The sequence below is a fragment of the Salvelinus sp. IW2-2015 genome, linkage group LG25 (assembly GCF_002910315.2).
Source record: "Salvelinus sp. IW2-2015 linkage group LG25, ASM291031v2, whole genome shotgun sequence".
In the NCBI taxonomy this organism is placed as follows: domain Eukaryota; kingdom Metazoa; phylum Chordata; class Actinopteri; order Salmoniformes; family Salmonidae; genus Salvelinus; species Salvelinus sp. IW2-2015.
In genome coordinates this window covers 15,300,074-15,323,639 of record NC_036865.1, presented here as the reverse complement: position 1 = coordinate 15,323,639, position 23,566 = coordinate 15,300,074, and the positions used below count along the sequence as shown (strand labels likewise).

Genomic DNA, 23,566 nt, shown 5'->3' with positions numbered 1-23,566 from the left:
AGTTAACAAAGCATCACAGAGATTTCCCCCAGAAAAAACATAACTGTCCCAGACATACAGCATATCCAAAATATGCATACGGGGAGGTGTGCATATAAAAAGTTGATGATCCCTGCCGTACGACCACACCTCCCCGTATGGGACTGGCTAGGTGGGAGTAGGGCTGATGAATGGCTTGTTGGGCTGGTGAAGTCTTTAGGAAACACCAAAACAAATGGCCCATAGGACAGATACTGTAGGCAGGGAGGACTAGGGCGGGTGCACATCCAGAGATGTCCACTTCATATAACTAATGGACAGTTAAATACTCATGTATCCAGATGTAACCAAGAGGAGGGAGTTTCTTCCTATCTTAGAGGCCATTCATTCACTGGGAGCTAATGGTTTATGATGCAGAGAGGTAAAGGATCGTTTTAGGATGCAGACATTTCCCCTGTGATATACTATATTTGACCATACCCAGACATAATGATGAGTTAGACCACACACACATGTTTAAATGATTATGTTTAAATGATTGAGTTTTCTAAACTAATAATAATTTTGAGGAAGGTGATGTGATACAGTTAAAAAGCCAAGTGTGTGGTGGTAGTGAACAGACGCTCCTCATTACGTTTATCAAGGCACAGGATGAAAAATTAAGAAAATAAATTGTTAAACCGAAGAGGAATAGACACAATAATTGCCATCAAAGGAACAAAAAAATTCAAATAATCTCATCTGTTAGAAATGACAGATGTTAGGGCCGAAGAAAAAGAGCACCTGAACCAGAAAATACACTGAACAAAAATATAAACGCAACATGTGAAGTGTTGGTCCTATGTTTCATGAGCTGAAATAAAAGATCCCAGAACTGTTACATACTGGTGGGGTTATGGTATGGGCAGGCATTAGCTATGGACAACACACACAATTGCATTTTATCAATGGCAATTTGAATGCACAGAAATACCGTGACGAGATCCTGAGGCCCATTGTGAGGCACATTTCTTTTAAGGTATCTGTGACCAACAGATGCATATCTGTATTCCCAGTCATGCGAAATCTATAGATTAGGACCTAATTCATTTATTTAAATTGACTGATTCCTCAAATGAACCGTAACTCGATAAAATCTTTGAAATTGTTGTACATTGCGTTTCTATTTGTTGTTCAGTATAGTATGTGAGTTGTGGGCCTTTCGATAGAGGAGATTACCCCATGTGGTGAACACAGAATACACAATTAGTCTAAATTTGATCTGCTCTGGAACAKCAGGGGAATGTCTGATTAAACAAATTGAACTGCTCTTGAAAGGAGACGAGAGAGGAGGGACGAGAGACAAACATGGAGTGGCACAGGGAGAAAAGACAGAGAAAGGAAGAGCTACAGGAGCCTTGAGAAGTTTGATGCTAATCTGTCAGTCACATGAAAATGATAAGGGATAAATGAAAGGAATAACAAGAAGGGGTTAGGTCGAGAAATGAAGCGAGAAAGAACGAAAGAGAGAGAGTTAAAAAAAAGAGGGCAAGAAAGAGTGTTAGACAGAAGAAAGAAGAGAGAGTGTGTGATGGAGTTAAGAGGAAAGGGTGACAGGTCAGAACAGCAGCGCCAGTGGTTGAGGGATTGATTGCTTGACTAATTAGCCGCTTTCAGGGAGCCGTCAGACAGCAACAGCTACTAGTTTATCATGCTGTGAGGATCTGTATAGACCATCCACAACATCATCATCAGCCTACTGATGAGCCCACAGCTTCAACTACCACTTCCCAACGTCAAACATCTAGAGAAACATCTGAACTGTAACACTCTATTCCTTCAGAGCACTTTGGAAATTCAAATGCAATGTTGTTCCGGAAATGTAAAATTTTTCTGCAAATCATGAACAAATAGAATGCTCWTGCATTGTTTTGAAATTAGTAAATTAGACCGCATCATTAACCCAGGATGTTGTCTTGTATAGATTGTATGGATATTCTGATCGAATGCACTGTCCTCTGTGAAGAATAAGGGCTCTCCATTCACCAGGGTACTCGTGGGGAATTCAAGTCCATTAGGCTCACAATGTGAGAGTGGGCTTAGAATAAGTTTATTTGTATGGATGAGTCATCCAGGCTCTATGCACATACTCACATCCCACTGGGCACACACGGGTTGAATCAACATTGTTTCCACGTCATTTCTATGAAATAGAATAGACGTTGAATTGACATTCGTGCCCAGTGAGATAGATCTAGATTCAATCCCTATGTGCTCCCTTCCGTATCCCATCTCTTCGCCTAATTAGCCTCTTCACCTATCTCTATTTCTAATCTGTCTGTCAATAAAAACATTGAAAATAATAGACTCTCCATCTTCCGGAATTGGATGGGAGTACAACATACAAGGAGCAAGTTTTATGCAGGGTCAGTTCAACATAATTCTCAAGCCTTGAACACTTTAATGGAATCTGTGTGGTAGAACAGGGGGTGAAGATAGAGGATGGTTGGTGACATAGAAAAGGCCAAAGGGTTCTGAACTTAGGAACATTGACAAATCTTATTATTTTTTTTAAAATCCTAGGTTTAAGAGGTTCCTGAAACTATGGGATCTAAGGGGCCCACTTGGCTGATTATTTGTGATGACATTATATCCGAAGTTTGTTAGGGGAAGAAATTGTTTTGTTATGATGGAACACGTAATACTCAGAAAGAAATATTCATCAAACAGCATGATCATGACATGAGACATCAAAGATGTAGAAACGAAAGAAATAATACGCGAAATAGAGCTAGGGAAGGCGAGAGTCAGCCAGTGATCAGAAGGTGGTTGGATATTGGGATGGAAAAGTGATTGCTTAGTTCCTCAATCAAGAGAGTCTGGATATTTGACTGGTTTGATTTTGGCTTCGCTCACTGGAGCTCTGAGGTCACATTGTTCGTTAGCTATGTTTGGCTTGTTCCAGATACAGAAGGAGTTGTTTTTGTGGTTTGAGTTTGTTTGACCCATCAGGTTCGTGCGGTCAGGTTTGGCTGGTATTTGGTTCCTTCAGGCGAGTGGTAACAGAATTGTTTTGGGTCTCCGAATTCCTTCTGGTTGTCGGTTCTTGGGGTTTCTGCCGAATCGCGCACATTAAGAATTGGTTCTGTTCTTACTTGCTGTAGAGGTTGGAAAGACTTTCGATGTTCAGCGAGGTTTTTCTGGAGGTTTTTTCAGAATCACCTTAGCTCTTCCTCCTTCACACGTCTCAGGTTGGGGGGGGAGTGGATGGGGGTGGGGCCCCGGGAGAGATTTAGGGCGGAGCGAGACACGGCGGCAGGAGGTTGGGACACTGGAACAGTGGTGGGCGGGGTCGCTCGAAGTGGGGAGAAGGGGGTGGGGAGGGGTGGGGGTGGTGGCGGAGGAGCACGATTCCGAAAGGAGGGGGAGATGGAGGGAAAGAGGGTGGGGGAGAATGTTCAGGCTCAATGAAGTGAGGATTGAAGGGTGCAGGGGGAGGCGATGAGGAGGGAGGAGGAGGAGGAGATGAGGCAGGAGGAGGAGGAGGACCAGAACGAGGCGTTTGAGAAGGAGGAGGCGGTGGAGGAGAATGAGGAGAAGGAGGTGGAGGAGAATGAGAAGAAGGAGGTGGAGGTGGCGGATTCTCAGGCGGGTCAGGGATGATCTCCACAGTGATCTCGCAGGGCTCTGCAGTGATGTAGCTGGAGACGCTGGAGCTGAATTTCCCGAGGACAGGCAGGGTGGGCCTCTGGGCCAGGGGCGGAGAGCCTTCGCCCTGGGTGATGATGATGCGGGGAGGCACATCCTTCCCTATGGACAGGGGGCTGTAGGGGCTGTCCATGATGGAGAACAGGGTCTCTGCGCTCAGCTCCAGCATGTCAATGTTGTCTTGGTTCCGCAGTAGTGGAGGGGAGGTCAGGGAGCCCCTGGAGTCACGCCCTCCCCTGGGGGTCCTCTCCTGCATGGCCTGCTGTTCATACTGCCTGGCCTGCTCCCTGACAGACAGCTTGCTCTCCTCTGTGCTGCGGCTGCTCTGGATGTCATAACCCTCCAGGCTTCCTTGACCCTTCATCCCAGCTTGGAGCAGCTGCAGCTCCCACTGGGCCGGGTCCATCAGAGCCTGTCTCTTCAGCGACTCGTACCCCTCTGACCCTCCACGGAGACGAGTCCGCATGGTCCAGGCGTTCCCGGACCCTCCAGAGAGGGAGGGGGAGAAAGAGCCCCCTTTTGCCGTCCCATAGGGGCTGCTGAAGTTCCCGTCTTCTTCTTCGTCGTAGAGGGGGTTAGTGGTGGTCAGGGGGTGGTGGTCTGACAGAAAGGTGACGTTGCTCTCTGACTTGGGCAGGATGCTGTGCAGCGACCCGTTGCCACAGGAGGAGTTGGCGCGACAGGCGAAGCTGCTAAGGCGTCTCTGGCGGTCGGCTTCATCGATCTCAAACCTTTTAGCCCTGTCCGATTAGGAATGTAGATGGAGGGTGAAGAAAAGAAAGATTTGAAACACAGGTGAAGGAAGGATGAAGGATGAGGAAGCAGAGGAGAAGGGATGAGGGAGATGCTATAGATCCTTCAGTCATTTTGACTCTTAGTATTATTATTATAGTAAGAAACAATATAAAAAATGTGATTCGAAGTCAAAGGTAATGCAGCAGGGTAGATCATGCTTTTCTTTTCTTATTGTGGCTACAGTATCAGAGTCAATTGAAAAATGTCTCTAAATACAAAAGTTTTAATAAAGTTTTAGAATAYCAGTTTAACTGCTGACAATATTTGGACAGGCGATAAAGTATTCAGTTAAAAACATCCCAAGTACATTTAATACAAGATCAAAAATCTAATCATATTTGATTTGAAGAAATCAAAGCAGTCACAGAGGTACTTCCATTTTAGCATCACAGTCCACAAATATATGGAACATGTGATATGTGAAGTACCCAACACCTACCCATGTGCATCAGTCCAATCATAGCAATAATACTAAGAGGTTATGATCTTAAGTTAATGGACGTGAAACATGAACAATCACTTTTTTCTCATGGGATCAGGATAGGGATGGGTAGGGCATAAGCTATAAGCGTCTAAAGATTCYCCATACCTCTAAAGTTTACAAAGGGAGGATCACTTTTCCTAAACAGGTAGAAGCAAAAATTGTGTTACGCTGCAGTTAAGCCTTACCTTCATAAAGAGTATTACCTAGCATCCCTGAAATTATACCATTATATTAAAATGCAAATGCACTAACCATGTACAGTACTGTAACGTCTAAGTTATTTCTGTAATAAAATATTAAGTGCAACGCAATGAAAAATATTCAAAAACAGGTGGAGGAGACTAGACGCAATCTATATCACTCTTGTTTTGCTATTTGAGCCTAGGCATAAGCATTGGGGCTACTTACTGCAGTCTGAATCCATTGAAGAGCAAATAGAGTGGAGATGAAATGAAAGACAGACAAAGACAGATAGATGTTTAACAAAGTGTAACCTTATGGGAAATGGTCAAGAAGCTGAGGTAGCCATGGTCAAACTGGTTGGTTGATGAAGGTGGTGAATGAATAGGCATATAACAAGTTCTGCATACATTCAAGGTTTCTTCTAAAACTATTAACATTTCTTTGCGCATTTAGGATAGTATTTAGTGTGAAAGGTGGAATCTGATTGTGTTAATGGCAAAACTGATTCGCAAAACTGCTGAGGTATTCAACAGCGACTATAAGAAGGGAAAATCAAAAAGTAACTTACCACAAAATCAATTACCAACAAAAGGATGGGACAAACTGAGACACAGCATTATTCTATTTCTAGCAAACCTTGGCCTCCCTTTTATGAGTCAAATCAAACAGCTTCACCTTGAGAGAACAGAAGGCCATGTTGAAATGGATCTGGCATTTAATTGCAAAGTCACACATTGACAATCTGAGATGGGATACCGAACAAACTTAGGTCTGTGCAGGTGTTTGTAGGAGGACAAAAGCACACGGAATTATGACTGAATTGGAACAATGATGTAGTCATCCAAATGTATAAAGCTCAACATGAAAGACCAATGTCTATTGTTCGTGGACTAAGGCCTTTTTTTGTCAAGAAATGTGTATGCTGCCTCCAGAGTGGTGCAGCGGTCTAAGCAGCGTCACTGCATATCRGGGTTTGATCCCAGGCTGTACAGATCCGGMTTTGATCCCAGGCTGTGTCGCWGCCGGCTGCGACCGGGAGACCCATGAATTGGCCCAGCGTCGTCTTAATGTTTACACATTTCTTAATTCCATTATTTTTCTTTTAGATTTTGTATTGTTGTGAATTGTTAGATATTACTGCACTGTTAAGAGCTAGGAACATAAGCATTTCGCTACACCTGCAATAACATCAGCTAAATATGTGTGTGACCAAAACAATTTGATTTGATTTGATTTTAGGGGAGGATTTGGCAGGCTGGGAAGTCCTTGTCCCATCGTGCTCTAGAGACTCCTTGTGGTGGCCGGGCGCATGCACGCGGTCGCCAGCCTTCGGTCGCCAGCTGTACAGTGTTTCCTCCGATACATTGGTGTGGCTGGCTTCCYGGTTACGCGAGCAGTGTGTCAAGAAGCAGTGTGGTTTGGCGGGGACGTGTTTTGGAGGATGCATGGATCTCGGCCTTCACCTCTCCTGAATCCGTACAGGAGTTGCAGCAATGGAACAAGACTGTAACTACCAATTGGATATCACAAAATTGGGGAGAAAAAAGGGTAAAAAGTACCAAAAAAGGGAAAAAAAAGAAATGTGTTTCCTGTTTGAATAATAGGCAATGTCCTAACACCCACAAACTTTATCATCTGCACAAATAGGCATTACTCATCAAACAGGGAGTAAGGAGGTTAGGAGGAAGAGGTCAAAGGTGGGCTGGGTTTCTATATAAGCACTTTGTGAAAGGGCTTTATAATTACATTTGATTTGACTTACGTGCTGCTGTCCCCTAGTTCCCCGTAMATATTGGCTGTTGGGGCACGTGGAGCAGCAGCCTTGCTCGCTGGCAGAGCCTGCTGAATCCTCGCAGTCTTGGCACATTCCGCCTGTCTCCTGAATTTCAAAAATAAAGTTTCATCAGTTTGAGTCAATCCATTGCACTTTGTTTCCATAACATTTCATCACTTGTTCCCCATGAAGGCTACATGTCTTTGGTGAATGAAGTGATTGAACATCAGCACAGTATGTATCTCATCCCAACTGACTGAGATAAAAATAACAGAGGCAATCTCTTATATAAAACTAGATTAAAAAAAAGGCAAGCCATTGTCTATATGAAGGAGATGACTTGTCTCCAATGTTTGTACTTTTATCCTCATTTTAATAGTCATTCTGACTCCCTGGTTCATCTTTAAAATACTATTCAGTAATGAGGACATGTGACAGAACCATGTTGTATTCATGCTCAAGTGCATACAAGAGAGATCACTCATATCACATGGGCAATTACTTACTCTTTGAATCTGGTGGATGGTTTTCCAGGCAGTACGGGAGACAGCGGAGCAGAGGGGAAAAGAAAACACAAGAMAACTTTGGTTAGACAATTAGCTCATTCCTATTTTGTTAATACTACACAATGAGAAACATTAATTAAATTGGGAATTATGAGACGCCTCTGTGTTCCTCCAACTCCATTCAATTRTAATGAATGGMGGTTGTTAYGGTTCCTTTTGAAAAACACACCACTCTAGGTGACACAATGTCCATTATTCATGGCATTCCTTTTGACTTATTCAGATAACAGCCAGGCTTTGGATAACATGCCCTATCACAGAGCTCAGCCTATTTCACGACTGAATATAATAAGAGGATATAGTAACACATTTTGCTTAATTTCTTATCACACAGTGTTATGAAACACATCAGTCTCTCCAGCTATGTTTGCAGCATGCAGTTCATACAAGTATATCAAACTCAAGAAGCCTTTTTCTTTTATTTATTTTGTTCTCAGCATTACTTATTCACAACAAAACACAATTACCCCAGAAGAGAGAAATGAGAGAATGCGTTGCATCAGAATATTCTCCCGGAGATCAATAAGTCATGAAGTTGAACGAATGAATGAACTTCTCTAAATTGGCGCATCGTAACACTACAAACTCTACAATGTGTCTGTGTGTGTGTTTCTTCAGCTCAGGTTAACCACTCTGACCCGTCTGTTGGGTGTAAACATTCCCCAGACATCAGTGTTGATGTAGTGTTTATGTGGTGGATTCACACGGCACAAAGAACGACATTGAGGGGCACCTGCCTGACGCATTCACAGTTGTCATGGCTTTACGACCTTGCCCAATCGACATCAAATAAAACAACCATGACAATCAGGAACAAATGGTATACTAAATGGTATACTAAATGGTTTACTAAATGGTATACTAAATCTGTGCCATATGCTTTATCATTATGCAATTTGTTGTGTGTGTGTGTGTGTGTGTGTGTGTGTGTGTGTGTGTGTGTGTGTGTGTGTGTGTGTGTGTGTGTGTGTGTGTGTGTGTGTGTGTGTGTGTGTGTGTGTGTGTGTGTGTGTGTGTGTGTGTGTGTGTGTGTGTGTGTGTGTGTGTGTGTGTGTGTGTGTGTGTGTGTGTGTGTGTGTGTGTGTGTGTGTGTGTGTGTGTGTGTGAGTGAGTGAGTGAGTGTGAGTAATAGGGTAGTGGAGCCGTGAAGACACACTGTGACGGTCACAATTGGCTTTAGATATTTGTTGCAAATTACTGTTAATTAATCGGCTTTCACAGTGTGTGAATAGGGACATTAGACCGGCGGTGCACGCTGTCAGCATCCCTAATTCGTTCGAGAGAGAGAGAGACTGGGAGAGTGGTGCTTGACTAAGTACCTGGCACCATGCACATTTCCACAGCCTKAACAAACTACAGTGCTAGCTTTGAAAGGTCACCATGGCCATACACACACATGTTGCCTGTAGRTACGACAAGTGGTTGTGCACTCACTGTTTGTAGGTGACCATGATGATGAGGATGGCGGGGATGCAGCAGAGGATGATGATGATGGCGAGGGCGAGCAACGCCCCCTCTGTGTAGCCCACAGCCTGGGCAGCCTTCTTCACGCTGGCCACGATGTCGGGCGTACGGATCTCCAGGATGCGTCCTCCTTGACCCAGGAACGGCTGGAACTCCTTGTTGATATCCAGCAGCTTCCCGTCCAGAAACCTGCCAGACAGACCACAGTCAGTCACACAAGTACGTGGACACCCRTTCAAATTAGTGMATTCAGCTAGTTCAGCCACACCCATGGCTGACAGGTGTATAAAATCGAGCACACAGCCATGCAATCTCCATAGACAAACATTGACAGTAGAATGGCCCATARTGAAGAGCTCAGTGACTTTCAATGTGGCACCGTCATAGGATGCCACCTTTCCAACAAGTCAGTTCGTGACATTTCTGCCCTGCTAGAGATGCCCCGATCAACTGTAAGTGCTGTTATTGTGAAGTGGAAACGTCTAGGAGCAACAACAGCTCAGKCGCAAAGTGGTGGGACACACAAGCTCACAGAATGGGTAAAAATTGTCTMTCCTCGGTTGCAACACTCACTACCGAGGTCCAAACTGCCGCTGGAAGCAAGGTCAGCACAAGAACTGTTCATCACCAAACTCCATATTAATGCCCATGATTTTGGAATGAGATGTTTGACGAGCAGGTGTTCACATACTTTTGTTCATGTTGTGTACTTTAAGTTTGGATGTAACACCATTTTAACTGCGATTTAAATTGGTGTTGAGTCCTAACATAATATATGCGCCTGTAACTTGGCCTTATGCGTACATGGGCATTGATGTCAATAGGAGATTTGTGCAGTCCCAACGCAATCCTCTGCCACACGCTGCATTATCATACATTATATGGACTCTTTATACAAATGAATAGTYCTCAAGTGATTGGTCTTTCATGTGAGTTATCTATAGGCTTCTTTCAACCCTCAAGAGTCCTTATTTCCTTCATTTAGGCGAGAGAGGCACACTCAAGGTGACATCATAATGCTATAACCTCTCTCTCCATCTCTTTCCCTTTCTCTATGTGAGCTGACAGCAGAAGCACATAAATATAACATGCAATTAACTCTCTACGCTGCCAGGCGTGAGCTGCATGAACAAAGAGCTTATTTTTTCCCTCCCTGCTCCTTAAACCTCGGCTAGACTCTTCCTCAACAGCCTCCCATTGTATCTAAGAGGGGGATTCTTACTGAAGCAACGGTAGATATATCAGCACCTCTTTTTAAAATGAACAACGGCTCTCCAAAGCTGGTACTTGTGATAAGAGTGACGCTCACTAGCTCAGGCTAYGATACCCCCTTTCTTTATGAGACACGTGTGTCATTACAGTAAAACAGGGCCACCACTAGCAGCCAAGGACAGACAGAGAAGTAATGTGCTCAGATTAACTCAACACAAAGCCACTTTACTCAAAGTCACTTTTTAAAGAGCAGGATTAAACAATAYACTGGTATCTGGTTTAAAGAGGAGGGGGACGTAGCCTAACTCGTGCTGTTAAAGCCAGAGTGAAAATGAGTATGGGGCAAAAGAGAGGGAGGGAGATAGAGGGATAAGGAGGGAACTTCTGTGAAAAGTGGAAGGGTGCGCAGTAGGGGGGAAAGGTTCCTCTAGCATGGTGCCTGTCATGCTCTGAGGGGGGCCTTGGCTCCCACAGTGTTGACTCTAACCCTGTCTGAGGGCCAGAGAACATAAGACTAATGGCAGCAACATGGTCCTGGGGTGTTTTAACACACCCTGTCTGCTTAGTGGAAGGGGACTGCTCTTTCCCCTGACAGGGTGAAAAAGTGTTGCAAAAGCACTTTTCAGCTGCACCATTAAAGCATTTTTGGATACTGCCTCTTAGTGGTAAAAGTTGAAAACATTGTTTCTCCTGCTATGTAAGAGGGAGACCTTGGGCTCTGAGGAGTAGATCTCTCCGAATACAGGGGGACTAAAATGCTAAGCTGTCAGAATGTTGGAACAACCTCAGGGTGGCTTAGTGGCCACTACTGACGGAATAGCACCTTTTCCTCTCTCTCTCTCTCTCTCTCTCTCTCTCTCTCTCTCTCTCTCTCTCTCTCTCTCAGTCTCTCTTTCTCTCCTCCTCTCTCTCTCTCTCTTCGTCTCTCTCTCTCATTAGAAAAAGGAAGCGAAAGATAGAGGAGAGGAAGAGAGAGAGAGATAAAGAGATAGCTATTCATTTCATTGTTTTGGTTCACTCACTTAAAGAGCTCCTGGCGTGAGATGGCCCTGTTGGTCAGTGGGTCGATGGCATATACCATCAGGTCTGACTTGGTGTAATCCTCCTGGTCAAAGCCATCTCCGAACCGCCGCGGCCCAATGGATTCCACCACCACCTTAGCCCCTGGGATCTGGTCCTGGATGTATCGCTCCAGAATACTTACGTTTGGGAAACAAAACCATTGTGGTCTGTTCACATTTAAAATAAAGTATAGTACCAGGTATAGCTGAAGCATTAGGTTTTTCTACTTTCATATTTCTACAGCCATCTTCTCCATGATGTGAAGGCTCTATGAATCATTCAGTAACTACTCTCATACTGTTATTAACAGGTGATGTACTAGCGAATGTGCTGATCAAGCTTTAGCAGTGGTTGCCCTGGTTCACTTCACKTGCATGTGTTGTGTCACCATTTACAAATTATGTCATTGACTTTATAATGCTGAAAAGCCATACTTTTACTTGTGTGTGAACATATGTGTTTGAGGTCATACTTTAAGTATTTCACTCCCAGCCATAGTTGTTAAAATGGACACCAGCATGTCTTTTCTCACTGGGTTCTTGGCAAAAAAGGGCTTCCATTATCAATTTCAAGCTGAGTGAAATTAGCACTTTAAATGACAACCACTAAATGGGTACTTTCTCCAACCCGAATGCCAAACCTGATGAACAGAGTATCCAGTTCTGGACCCCAGTAGGACCAAGGAAGACGGGAGGCTTCTCAGATTTGATCAGAATGACTAACTCAACACATGATTTAGTTGTCAAAGCATAGAGCAATCTTAGAGGGGTAGTGCCATTGAAAGCGAGGCTTTAAAACAATGAATGTATATTACCTTCTTATTTTATTATCCTATCTGTCTAAAAACACTGTACTTTTTTCTGTTCTTGTTTCTCATTCATAAACTGATTGAGAACGATTGATTTGACTGTCTATCTGGACAATCAGTTTTACTTGCCCAATCATTGGTTAAGGCAGACAGAACGTAAACAGACAGTGAAGACACTGAGGACCTAAGTTCTGCAACAGGGATAATTCACAAGTTCTATAACTTTTTTTTCCATTGGATGTTTTGTTCCTCAAAACACAGTTGGAGACTACCCAGAAAACTGGGATCATTGCCAGAACATTGGCTAAGATTCCCTATAGGGAACTGGATTTCAACGCAAACAATTTCACTAGCAGAAATGCTCATTTGCATCGTATGACTTTGAACCAAGTCCCCTTATTCAACAGGAGAAATAAAACATTTAAAAATGCATTCCACTTTTGTAAGTAGCATGCTGTGGCAATCAAACAGTGACTCTCCACAGGGCTTCTGCTGCTAAACCATAGAGTTATCACTGAGAATGAAAGGGATGGCCTCAAACTTTTAGTTGTAATGCATTTAAAATGTACTTTGGCTTGGGCTGAAAGTAAAAGACGAGGGTGGTGACAGACCCTACTGTACTATACAAATCTATTCCACTGTAGATGCTTCTCAGAATATATATTTTTAAAGTATGGTGCCCTAGTAGAGGAAATGTTCTCTAATGAAAATAAACGTAATACTTTTTAATTCACTCTCCTGTTTCTGTTGAGGGGCCTTTAGGACCATTATAGGTTTCCAATTCAACCAAGCATGATCACTGTGACAATAATACTGAAAGGAAGTGATTGACTGGTGCCTTACGCAATAAGCTGCTCTTTATTCTCCTCCACGACAGTGGGCGGGACATTGGACACCACCACCTGCATATCCAGCTGGTTGACCACAGACACCTGAGAGAGAGAGAGAGAGAGAGAGAGAGAGAGAGACGAGAGAGAGAGAGAGAGAGAGAGAGAGAGAGAGGAGAGAGAGAGAGAGAGAGAGAGAGAGAGAGTGAGAGAGAGAGAGAGAGAGAGAGAGAGAGAGAGAGAGAGAGAGAGAGAGAGAGAGAGAGAGAGAGAGAGAGAGAGAGAAGAGAGAGAGAGAGAGAGAGAGAGAGGAGGAGAGAGATGAGAAAAGATGTAAGTAGTAGATATGGAGGTTTTGTCCATTCATGCTTAACATGAATGCTTGTATTGCCTGCTTGTATTGCCTGCTTGTATTGGTGCCATGTGGCCAATCTAATGGTGCTTAATATTCGCCAGCACAGTAAGTGCACTGGCTCTGGGCTCTGCAGCCAAATCTCCCACACGGTCTCTGTGAAATTACAGTTCCTGTTGAAAATGAACCAGCAACATGGTTAAGCACTCGCCGCTGTCACCCGTTCAGGCACCGTTCCAACACTTCTTCAGTCTCATTAGAGACTTGTTAGGCTGACATATTAGGAGAACCCCTGACTCCAATAACTGGAAGGAAACTGAAATGTATTGTATAAGTATAACGACACACACACACACATGCACACACACCAATTAGAATGAACAGAAAACACACTCCATGATAGTTTAATTGGATCATCAGCTCGAAGCAGAGGGGTTCTCTGGCATACACATAACACATCTCGTGTGCTGTAACTGCTCTGAATAATTGAATATATTGGAAGCTAAACACAGTCTAGAGAGAAGAGAAAACGTGCATCATCATCATGTAGTCTCCTAATGAATAACTCAMCTCAGAGGAAGACTGCAGTCTGACACTAATAAACCCATCAGATGTTGTGGGTGGTTGGGGTATTGGCATCGGTTGTTAAGATCACAGTTGACTGAGGACAAACTTCTAACTGCCAAGCGTCGTAGTCTCATAATCACTTGCCTAACAAGAAAGAGTGTTTCAAACAATGGAGGGATATGTGTTGTTTGAGGACACTAGATACTCACCACCACATCAGCGCTGCTGCTCAGGCCCTCTCCGTAGTTGTCGGTGGCGATGACTGCAAACTTGAAGTAGGACCTGCGCATGTTGCGGTACATGATAGCCGTCTTGATGATGCCCGTGTACTGCTCGATCACAAAGCTGTCCTGACCATCTGCCGTGGGCGGGATGATCAGCCGGTACGCATTGGCACTGTAGTTCCCTGTATCTGCATCAGTGGCCTGGGGAAAAGTAACCACACACACACACACACACACACACACACAAGACTGAGATCTTCTGACATCTACTACATTAACAATGGCAGTTACGATGAGTGTGCCTCAGTTGTGGTGGCATATTTTGGGACAGCGCTGCTTGACTTGTCGACACACATATGCACATAGGATACACACAAATGGAGGGCATAGAATGGAGTATTGAGGCACCTTAGTCAAAACTAACATTATGTAAGTAAGTCACTCTGGACAAGAGCTTCTGCTTAATGACCAACATGGCAAATGTATTATTGTCATTGCTCCTTATTAAAGGATGACAGTGCATTTAGATAATTTGGCCAGGAGAGGGAGAACTTGAGTCTCAGAAGCAGGTACAGTATGGCACAGAAAGAATTTGTCTCTGGCCTCGCTGCCTGTCTGCTGGCCTGCATGCTRAGTCTTTCATCAATTCTCAAAGTGCCTGTCTGCAGTGACATTGATTAATAGGTGCAAAGACTTTTTTTCTCTCCAGGTATTGATGGGAGGATGGAGGGATTGAAGGAGGGAGMGAGGAAATGGAGAGAGTAGAGCAATAAATGACAGGGCTGCCCTATCTCMGTCATTAGATGGAGCTAGATATTCTCGAATAAGACTGTGTACCACTCCATTCAAGCCGCCCTAAAAACACACTCATATCAAATAAAGTAGTTTCAAGTGATAAGGAGCCACTCGCCTGCCCTCTGGTCATGCTCCCCTCTCTTCTTTGCGAAGAGCACTACTCTAAGCTCTACTCAACACGACTTGATCCCTGTTTCCTGCTTAACTGTTGACAGGTGTGTCGCGCAGGTTTTTCAGCTCTCTTCATCTACATTTACATTTTAGATCTTATCCAGAGCGCCTTACAGTTAGTGCACGCATCTTAAGATAGCTAGGTGGGACYACCACATATCACAGTCAAGGCAAGGGAGGGTGCTGTGGGATTATTTAAGATACTCTTCGGAGAGGTAGGGTTTCGGATTATTTCAGAAGATGGACAGGGACTGCTGTCCTAGCTTCAGGGGGAAGCTGGTTCCACCATTAGGGTGCCAGGACAGAGAAGAGCTTGGACTGGGCTGAGCGGGAGRTGCCCTGCCATAGGGGTGGGAGGGCCAAGAGACCAAAGGTGGCATACCAGAGTTCTCGGGTTGGGGCGTAGGGTTTGAGCATAGCCTGTAGGAAGGGGCAGTTCCTCTTGCTGCAAGTATCATGGTCTTGTAGTGGATGRGAGTGTGTGGAGGAGCGGGGTGACATGGGAGAACTTGGGAAGGTTGAACACCAGGTGAGCTGCAGCGTTCTGGATAAGTMTGATGGCACAAGCCAACAGCAAGTTGCAGTAGTACAGACAGGAGATYAGTCTTTTGTGTTGTGTGACTTTACCGAAACGAACGTTTTCGGGTCGGGTAAGAATTTCCTTTTTCACTGGGTGAACCCGAGCTGGCTAGCACAAAAGCCTCATGGCTAAGCATACACTCGCACACGCATAACCTGGTTAGCCATACTTTTATAACAGAGTTATAATGGGCCCCCGTACCCATGGGAAGCAAACATGCTCAGGCAGCTCTCGATCGAGTCCTGCAAGTTTTGTAAGGTTTTTACCAAATACCGGCTCATGTCACCTTAAGCAACCCTACTAGCCGTCACSGTGAAAGCTAACTAGCTAACCACTGTCTTGTTTTTTAGTTCGACTAGCATTAAATGGCTTTTTGCCTACTAACCAAACCGGTCCAACCATGCAGTGATCCGGTCCATGAGAGGACTCACCACTAGCTTAGGTCTCTTGAGTCTTGCACGATTTACATAAAGCTCTGTCGTTTTTGTACTTATCAACTTTACCAGCCCCACCTACTCGGTCCAAGAAACTCAAAACCCAGGTCAGCTACCGCGTCAAGGCTAACCTTGCCATCACCTGCCCGGCAGACCCGGATATCGTGGCAACCGGTCTCCACTTTCCCCTACTACGAGCCAAGGCTCCACACCAGGGAGAGGGGCAGTTCACTAGAGCAAGTGCTAACTGAGTGACCAGTGATGCAGCTGGCTGCAAACCCACAGTCCAAGTCTCAGGACAGAGGCAGACAGTTTGGGGAAGCGATACTCTGCAGCAGCCGCATCGAAGTCCAGCCCAGCTGACAGCTGACAGCCCAGCTGACTGCGCCCAACCAACGGTATGCCCCAGCAGCAGAGGCAGCCAACCGTCTCCTGGCCTGACACCTCTCCCTGGAACACAGACTCCCCTCCTCCCCCATCACAATGGGGGAGAGGCACATCTGTGCTCCTATAACCTTTCCCTCCGTGCAGTGACTAATTTCTATAAGTTCGTTCACAAGGAAGACGGAGCCCACTCTACCCCCTAGTGCCCTCCGTGCCACAGCTCTCACCTCAGCTCTTTCTCTAGTAGCCGAGGCAGGAACACAAACTGTCAGTCCCCACCTAGCACTGTCCACATATCCTAGTGTTTTAACACYTAGTGGTAAAGAGGAAGGTGGTCACGACAGAGACGTCACTCACAYGTTGGGCATGAGGGAAAAGCGGAGTTGTGGACCCCATTTATTGCTCACATAAATGACCTCGAACTGCTGACAGTGTTCCTTTCTCTGAAACCATTCCTACCCGCCCTTTGAAATTGTCACATCTTGACCAGAACAGACAATAAGACTGTGGTGGCATACATCAAAACCCAGGGTGGRACTTGCTCCCTGCGCTTACACAGACTATCCATAGAATTATTCTGTSGAGAAGAGCACACCTACTCTCACTACGAGCGACTCATGTCGCGGGAGCTCTGAACGTAGGAGCTGACTTGTCCAGAAGGAATCCTCATCACAGGGAATGCAGACCATCTCCAAGTTGTGAAACAGATCAGGGAGAGATATGGTCAAACATCCGTAGATTTCTTCGCACAAAACGTGCACTGCCCGCTGTTCTTTGCGCTAGCAGGAGACACACCATTGGGGGTGGACGTGTTGGCACACCCTTGGCCGGGGGTGTTCCGTTCCTTTTTTCCTCCTCTAAGCCTTATACTCCCCAGAGTGAGGGAAGGAGGCTCATACCTCATCTTGGTAGCCCTCCATGGCCAGGCAAGRTCTAGTTAGCATAGATCATTCTCCTGCTGTACTATGAGCCCCGGCAACTCCCGTTACGCAGGGATCATCTGACCAAAGCGAGCATATTTTCCACCCTCACCCCAATACTATGGCCCTCGGGGCATTGCCCMTCAGAGGTTAAATCTGGATGTGACAGGCCTGCCTCTCAGTCATTGAGACAATCCAGAGTGCCAGGGCCCCTTCTACACTCTCAATGTATGGATACTCAATGTATGGCTTTCTCCACTGTTAAGGTCTAGCCGCTATCTCGGTCTGTCATATAGGCTTTCGCAATAACACAGTGGGAAAACACCCCTTGTTATGTCGTATCATGAAGGGGTGCTTCGCTCACGTCCATTTTCCAAGCCTTTAGCCCCATCTTGGGATCTGTCTATTGTGRTTGAGGCTATTTCACAGCAGCCTTTTGAGCCGCTGAAAAGCATGGAGATGACGTATCTCTCCTTCAAGACTGCTTTACTGGTCGGTCTTAAGTCCGCAAAGCGAGTTATTGAGCTGCACACTGTGAGTTCACCCTTCATGTCTACAGTTTTTCCCCCAAGGATTCTTTGTTGTCTAACCCCGCCTTTATACCTAAGGTCAGCAGCAATTACAAATGTCTTGCTTGTGGCATTCCACCCGCCGTCCTTCACTTTTATGGAAGAAGAACGTCTCCACCGTTTGTGTCCAGTACGCGTGTTGRGCATCTACTTGGATAGAGCGAGAGTTTTACGCAAGAGCGACCTCTTGTGCACTGTTCAAGGGCATGTCCTTACAGGAGATTTGTGATGAGGCTTGTTGGGCATCCCCTCATACTTTTATGAGGTTTTACCAGCTAGACGTCACTGCACCTTCTTTGGGACACATTCTGTCCTCAGTGTCGGGACGTTCGAGGGTTGATAATTTGAGACTACCTGGCTTTGGAAACCAGGTCTGCAATACAGWATTGGTCATATCCTAATTGTGAGATATCAAAACGAGTAATTGAATGAGAATTCAAGGCTACTCTCCTAACCCAGGTTCTCTGATATTATGAGTGAGATTTCTCACCATATTCCCATGCTCTCAAGAGCGAAAGGAATAGGCATGCTCGAGAATGACCAGAAGGTGTGCAAATGGCTCCTAATAATGAGGGGTMGSGCTCACCTCCTTCACCCCTRGACCTGTCTGTCTCTGACATATGTGTGTGATTGGTTCTTTGAGGTTCTAGAGATTCGGTGAATCCCACTTGTGAGATATCTCACACATAATATGTAACTCGTTTCAGGAAACTAGGCATATGTGACACGTCACTACTTCACAGGAGAGGCATTTGAACATAAACATTTATTTTTTATCAAAATTATTTTTGGGGGGCAGAAATTACTTCTGGAACATGTGATCTTTCATGTGCCTAAACAACAAATGTGTAGGCCATCTGTAAATACAAATACAATTTCTAAATTATGAGCCTAGTTTGTTCAGCCACGGAAAAAGTCAGGAACCTTCCTGCTAGCCATGATTGGCTGAGATAATGTATGGACCAGACATGCTGAGAGATGAGTTCAAATTGGTCTACCATGTAGCARACTTCTGTCTATAACATGAGCTGCTCAGTATGTGTAGGTAATCCTTTCTAACGCGGCTTTTTTGAAAGATATCAAGAATAGCTGCAAAAGTGTTGCTAACGCTCTCCACTTTCCGGAGGACCGAGTTTTGAAATCAGTGCACAGCCTGGTGGTATGATGGCTAAGGAGATGGAGCTAATTTATAGAATGTTGAGCCCCCTGTCTTAAAACCTGTTTGGGATAGGGGMCAGCATTTTCACTTTTGCATGAAATGCGTGCCCAGAGTAAACTGCCTGCTACTCTGTCCCAGATGCTAATATATCCATATTATTAGTAGTATTGGATAAAAAAAACACTGAAGTTTCTAAAACTGTTTGAATGATGTCTGTGAGTATAACAGAACTCATATGGCAGGCAAAAACCTAAGAATAATCCAACCAGGAAGTGGGAATTCTGAGGTTTGTAGTTTTTCAAAGCTTGGCCTACCAAATACAGTGTCTATGGGGTTAAGTTGCACTTCCTAAGGCTTCCACTAGATGTCAACAGTCTTTAGAAACTTGTTTCAGGCTTCTGCTATAAAGGAGGGGCTCATGAGACCTGTTTGAGTCAGTGGTCTGGCAGAGTGTCTCAGGCTTGTGACGCGCGCTCCCGACAGAGTTACCTCTCGTTCCAGTGCTTTTCTAAAGACAATGGAATTCTCCGGTTGGAACATTATTGATGATTTTTGTTTAAGATATCCTAAAGATTGATTCCATACATCGTTTGATATGTTTCTACGACCTGTAACGGAACTTTTCGAGTTTTTGTCTGGACCTAGTGCTCATGAAGATGGATTACTGGGCTGAASACGCTAACAACTAGTGGCTATTTGGACATAAATTATGGACTTTATGGAACAAATCAGTCATTTATTGTCGAAATGGGATTCCTGGGAGTGCATTCTAATGAAGATCATCAAAGGTAAGTGAATATTTATCATGTTATTTCTAACTTCTGTTGACTCCAACATGGCGGAAATTTCTTTGGCTGGATTGGGCTCTGAGCACCGTACTCAGATTATGCTTTTTCCGTATTTTTTTGGGGAAATCTGACAACAGCGGTCTTTGCAATTAAGGAGAAGTCTATCTTTAATCTTGTGAAAAACACTTGTATCTTTTATCGATGTTTATTATGAGTATTTCTGGATTTCTGTGGCTATCTGCCAAGATCACCGGATGTTTTGGAATCAAAACATTACTGCACGTAAAGCGCCAATGTAAACTGAGATTTTTGGATATAAATATGCACATTATTGAACAAAACATACATGTATTGTGTAACATGATGTCCTATGAGTGTCATCTGATGAAGATCATCAAAGGTTAGTGATTAATTGTATCTATATATTTCTGCTTTTTGTGACTCCTATCTTTGGCTGGAAAATGGCTGTGTGTTTTTTTGACCTGGCTCTGAACTAACATAATCATATGTTGTGCTTTCGCTGTAAAACCTTTTTGAAATCGGACACAATGGTTAATTTAACAAGATGTTTATCTTTCATTTGCTGTATTGGATCTTGTTAATGCTACCCATCCCGGATCCGGGATCCCCCCCATCAGAAAAGCTGACTAGCATAGCCTAGCCAAAGCCACAGGATATCATATAATAAATATCATGAAATCACAAGTCCAAGACACCAAATGAAAGATACAGATCTTGTGAATCCAGCCATCATTTCCGATTTTTTAAATGTTTTACAGGAAGACAAAATATGTATTTCTATTAGCTAACCACATAGCAAAAGACACAACTTTTTTTTGTCCACCATTTTTCCCTGCATAGGTAACCATCACTAATTCGACCAAATAAAGATATAAATAGCCACTAACAAAGAAAAACAAATTCATCAGATGACAGTCTGATAACATATTTATTGTATAGCATATGTTTGTTAGAAAAATGTGCATATTCAGGTATAAATCATAGTTTACCATTGCAGCCACCATCACCAACTCTCACCGAAGCGACTAGAATAACTACAGAGAGAGGCAACTGTATTACCTAATTACTCATCATAAAACATTTCTTAAAAATACACAGCGTACAGAAATTGAAAACACAGATCTTGTGAATCCAGACAATATTTCAGATTTTCAAGTGTTTTACAGCGAAAACACAATATAACGTTATATTAGCTTACCACAATAGCAAACATCACTGATTCAAGCAAAAACATAGCGATTAGTATAAGTCACCAAAAGATATAAATTTTTTTCACTAACCTTCTCAGAATTCTTCACATGACAGTCCTATAACATCATATTACACAATGCATATAGAGTTTTGTTCGAAAATTGCATATTTAGCGCCACAAATCGTGGTTATACAATGAGAATAGTGGGCAAAACTAGAGCAATCTGTCCCCGGCGCCATCTTGGAGAAACACCTATTCTAATCGAAAACTATTCATAAACTTGACTAAAAAATACAAGTTGGACAGCTAATGAAAGATAAATTAGTTCTTAATGCAATCGCTGTGTTAGATTTTTAAAATTAACGTTACTAGACATACAGTGTGCGTTACAGCCAGACCAGTGCCGCAATAATGGCGACCAAACACTTTTACATTTTTCCACATAAATACGGAATAACATCATAAATAGCTCTTACTTTTGGACYAGCTTCCATCAGAATCTTGGGCAAGTRGTCCTTTGTCCYAAAGYATCGTTGCACGGTTGTAAAACYTCCTCTTCACCTTTGGAATTAGCAGCTAACAATAGCTATGTCGCACAGACATGCCCAAATCGTTAAAGCGCAATACTAAGGAAATACCGAAAATAGTTACATATTCCCCCCCCCCCCAAAATTTGAATTTCCCGCGCTGCCTTTTCAGCGGAATGTTGTCGAGGGGTTCCGCTAGCGGAACGCCTGCGCTAGAAAGGTTAAAACCATACAAAGATCTCCGACACATCAGATACACATCAGATACCATCTGAAGGCCCATCAGAGAGAACGGCATGCAGTGCAAGACAAAGCTGGCTGAGACCAAAGCTTGGTGCCACAGCCAAACTGTGTTTAGCTTTCATGCTACTGAGGATGATTCAGTATTCTATCTAGACCTGACAGAGTTAACACAYCATTCTAAGGAACAGGAACAATGGAAAGATGGAATCGTATAATTAATTCGACAGATGGAGTCTGAGATGGTCTACTAGTCGATGCAGTATTATTGGATACATTTTTACCCCATTTGCAGGTTAATTGTCGATTATTATAAAAGCTTCATGGATTCCTTGTACAGCAGGCAAAATATCTATCGAAGCAACATCTATGGCTGCCAACATCAGAATTGTCCACTGAAATCAATTGAAGGTCACAGTGTTATAACCAGGAATGCAACAAGGCTATGCGGAGGTATAGTSCATTTCTCATTTAAACGCACAGTCCTCCTCATGTCATCTATCCTCATCCTCACTTTTCATCTGATTCAACTCAGTGAGTCATTTCTTTCCAGAAATGTCAAAAAGTACATTCTACAATTACAGTTTCCATTCTCAGAATGGCAAGATCCCAGGTCTGTTCTCACCAAAGCTCGTTAACGAACCATCAAGATCATCTATGAAATAACACATATGGAGTCATGTAGTAACCAAAAAGGTGTAAAACAAATCAAAATATATTTTAGATTTTTCAAGTAGCCAACCTTTGCCACATTATTGGCATTCTCTCAACCAGCTTCATAAAGAATGCTTTTCCAACAGTCTTCAAGGAGTTTCCACATATTCCACATACTCCACAAGGAGTTTCCACAACAGTCTTCAAGGAGTTTCCACATTTCCAACAGTCTTCAAGGAGTTTCCACAGAACACTTGTTGGCTGCTTTTCCTTCACTCTGCGGTTCAACTCATCCCAAACCATCTCAATTGAGTTGAGGTCGGGTGATTGTGGAGACCAGGTCATCTGATGCAGTCCTGTTGTAAAAACAACGATAGTCCCACTAAGCGTAAACAAGATGGGATGACGTATTGCTGCAGAATGCTTTGGTAGCCATGCTGGTTAAGTGTGCCTTGAATTCTAAATAAATCACCGACAGTGTCACCAGCAAAGCACCCTCATACCATCACACCTCCTCCATGCTTCACGGTGGGAACTACACATGTGGAGATAATCCGTTCACATACTCTGTGTCTCACAAAGACACAATGGTTGGAACCAAAAATCTCAAATGTGGACTCATCAGATCAAAGGACAGATGTCCACTGGTCTAATGTCCATTMCTCGTGTTTCTTGGCCCAAGCAAGTCTCTTCTTCTTATTGGTGTCCTTTATTAGTGGTTTCTTTGCAGAAATTCAACCATTAAGGCCTGCTTCACGCAGTTTCCTCTGTACAGTTGATGTTGAGAAGTGTCTGTTACCTGAACTCTGTGAAGCATTTATTTGGGCTGCAATTTCTGAGGTTGGTAACTCTAATGAACTTATCCTCTGCAGCAGATGTAACCGGGTCTTCCTTTCTATGGCGGTCCTCATGACAGCCAGTTCATCATAGTGCTTGATGGTTTTGTGACTGCACTTGAAGAAACTTTTAAAGTTCTTGAAATTTCCGTATTGACTGACCTTTAGGTCTTTGGGGCGCAGGTAGCCTAGTGGTTAGAGCGTTGGGCCAGTAACCGAAAGGTTGCTGGATCGAATCCCCGAGCTGACAACGTAAAAAAAAATATGTTGTTCTAACAAGCAGTTAACCCATTGTTCCCTGGTAGCCATCAT

The 23,566-nt window shown here is 43.9% G+C and overlaps 1 protein-coding gene and 1 pseudogene across 1 annotated transcript; both read right to left on the bottom strand.

The window, feature by feature from the left end:
- LOC111951947 (protocadherin-15-like) overlaps nucleotides 1-23,566 on the bottom strand; it is a 326,670-nt pseudogene that overhangs the window by 14,356 nt on the left and 288,748 nt on the right.
- LOC139022958 (protocadherin-15-like) lies at nucleotides 3,251-6,575 on the bottom strand. The gene is made up of 2 exons (XM_070434809.1): nucleotides 6,475-6,575; nucleotides 3,251-4,406 (listed from the first exon to the last, which is right to left on the bottom strand). Exons 1-2 carry the CDS (start codon nucleotides 6,573-6,575, stop codon nucleotides 3,251-3,253), a joined length of 1,257 nt encoding a protein of 418 aa, XP_070290910.1.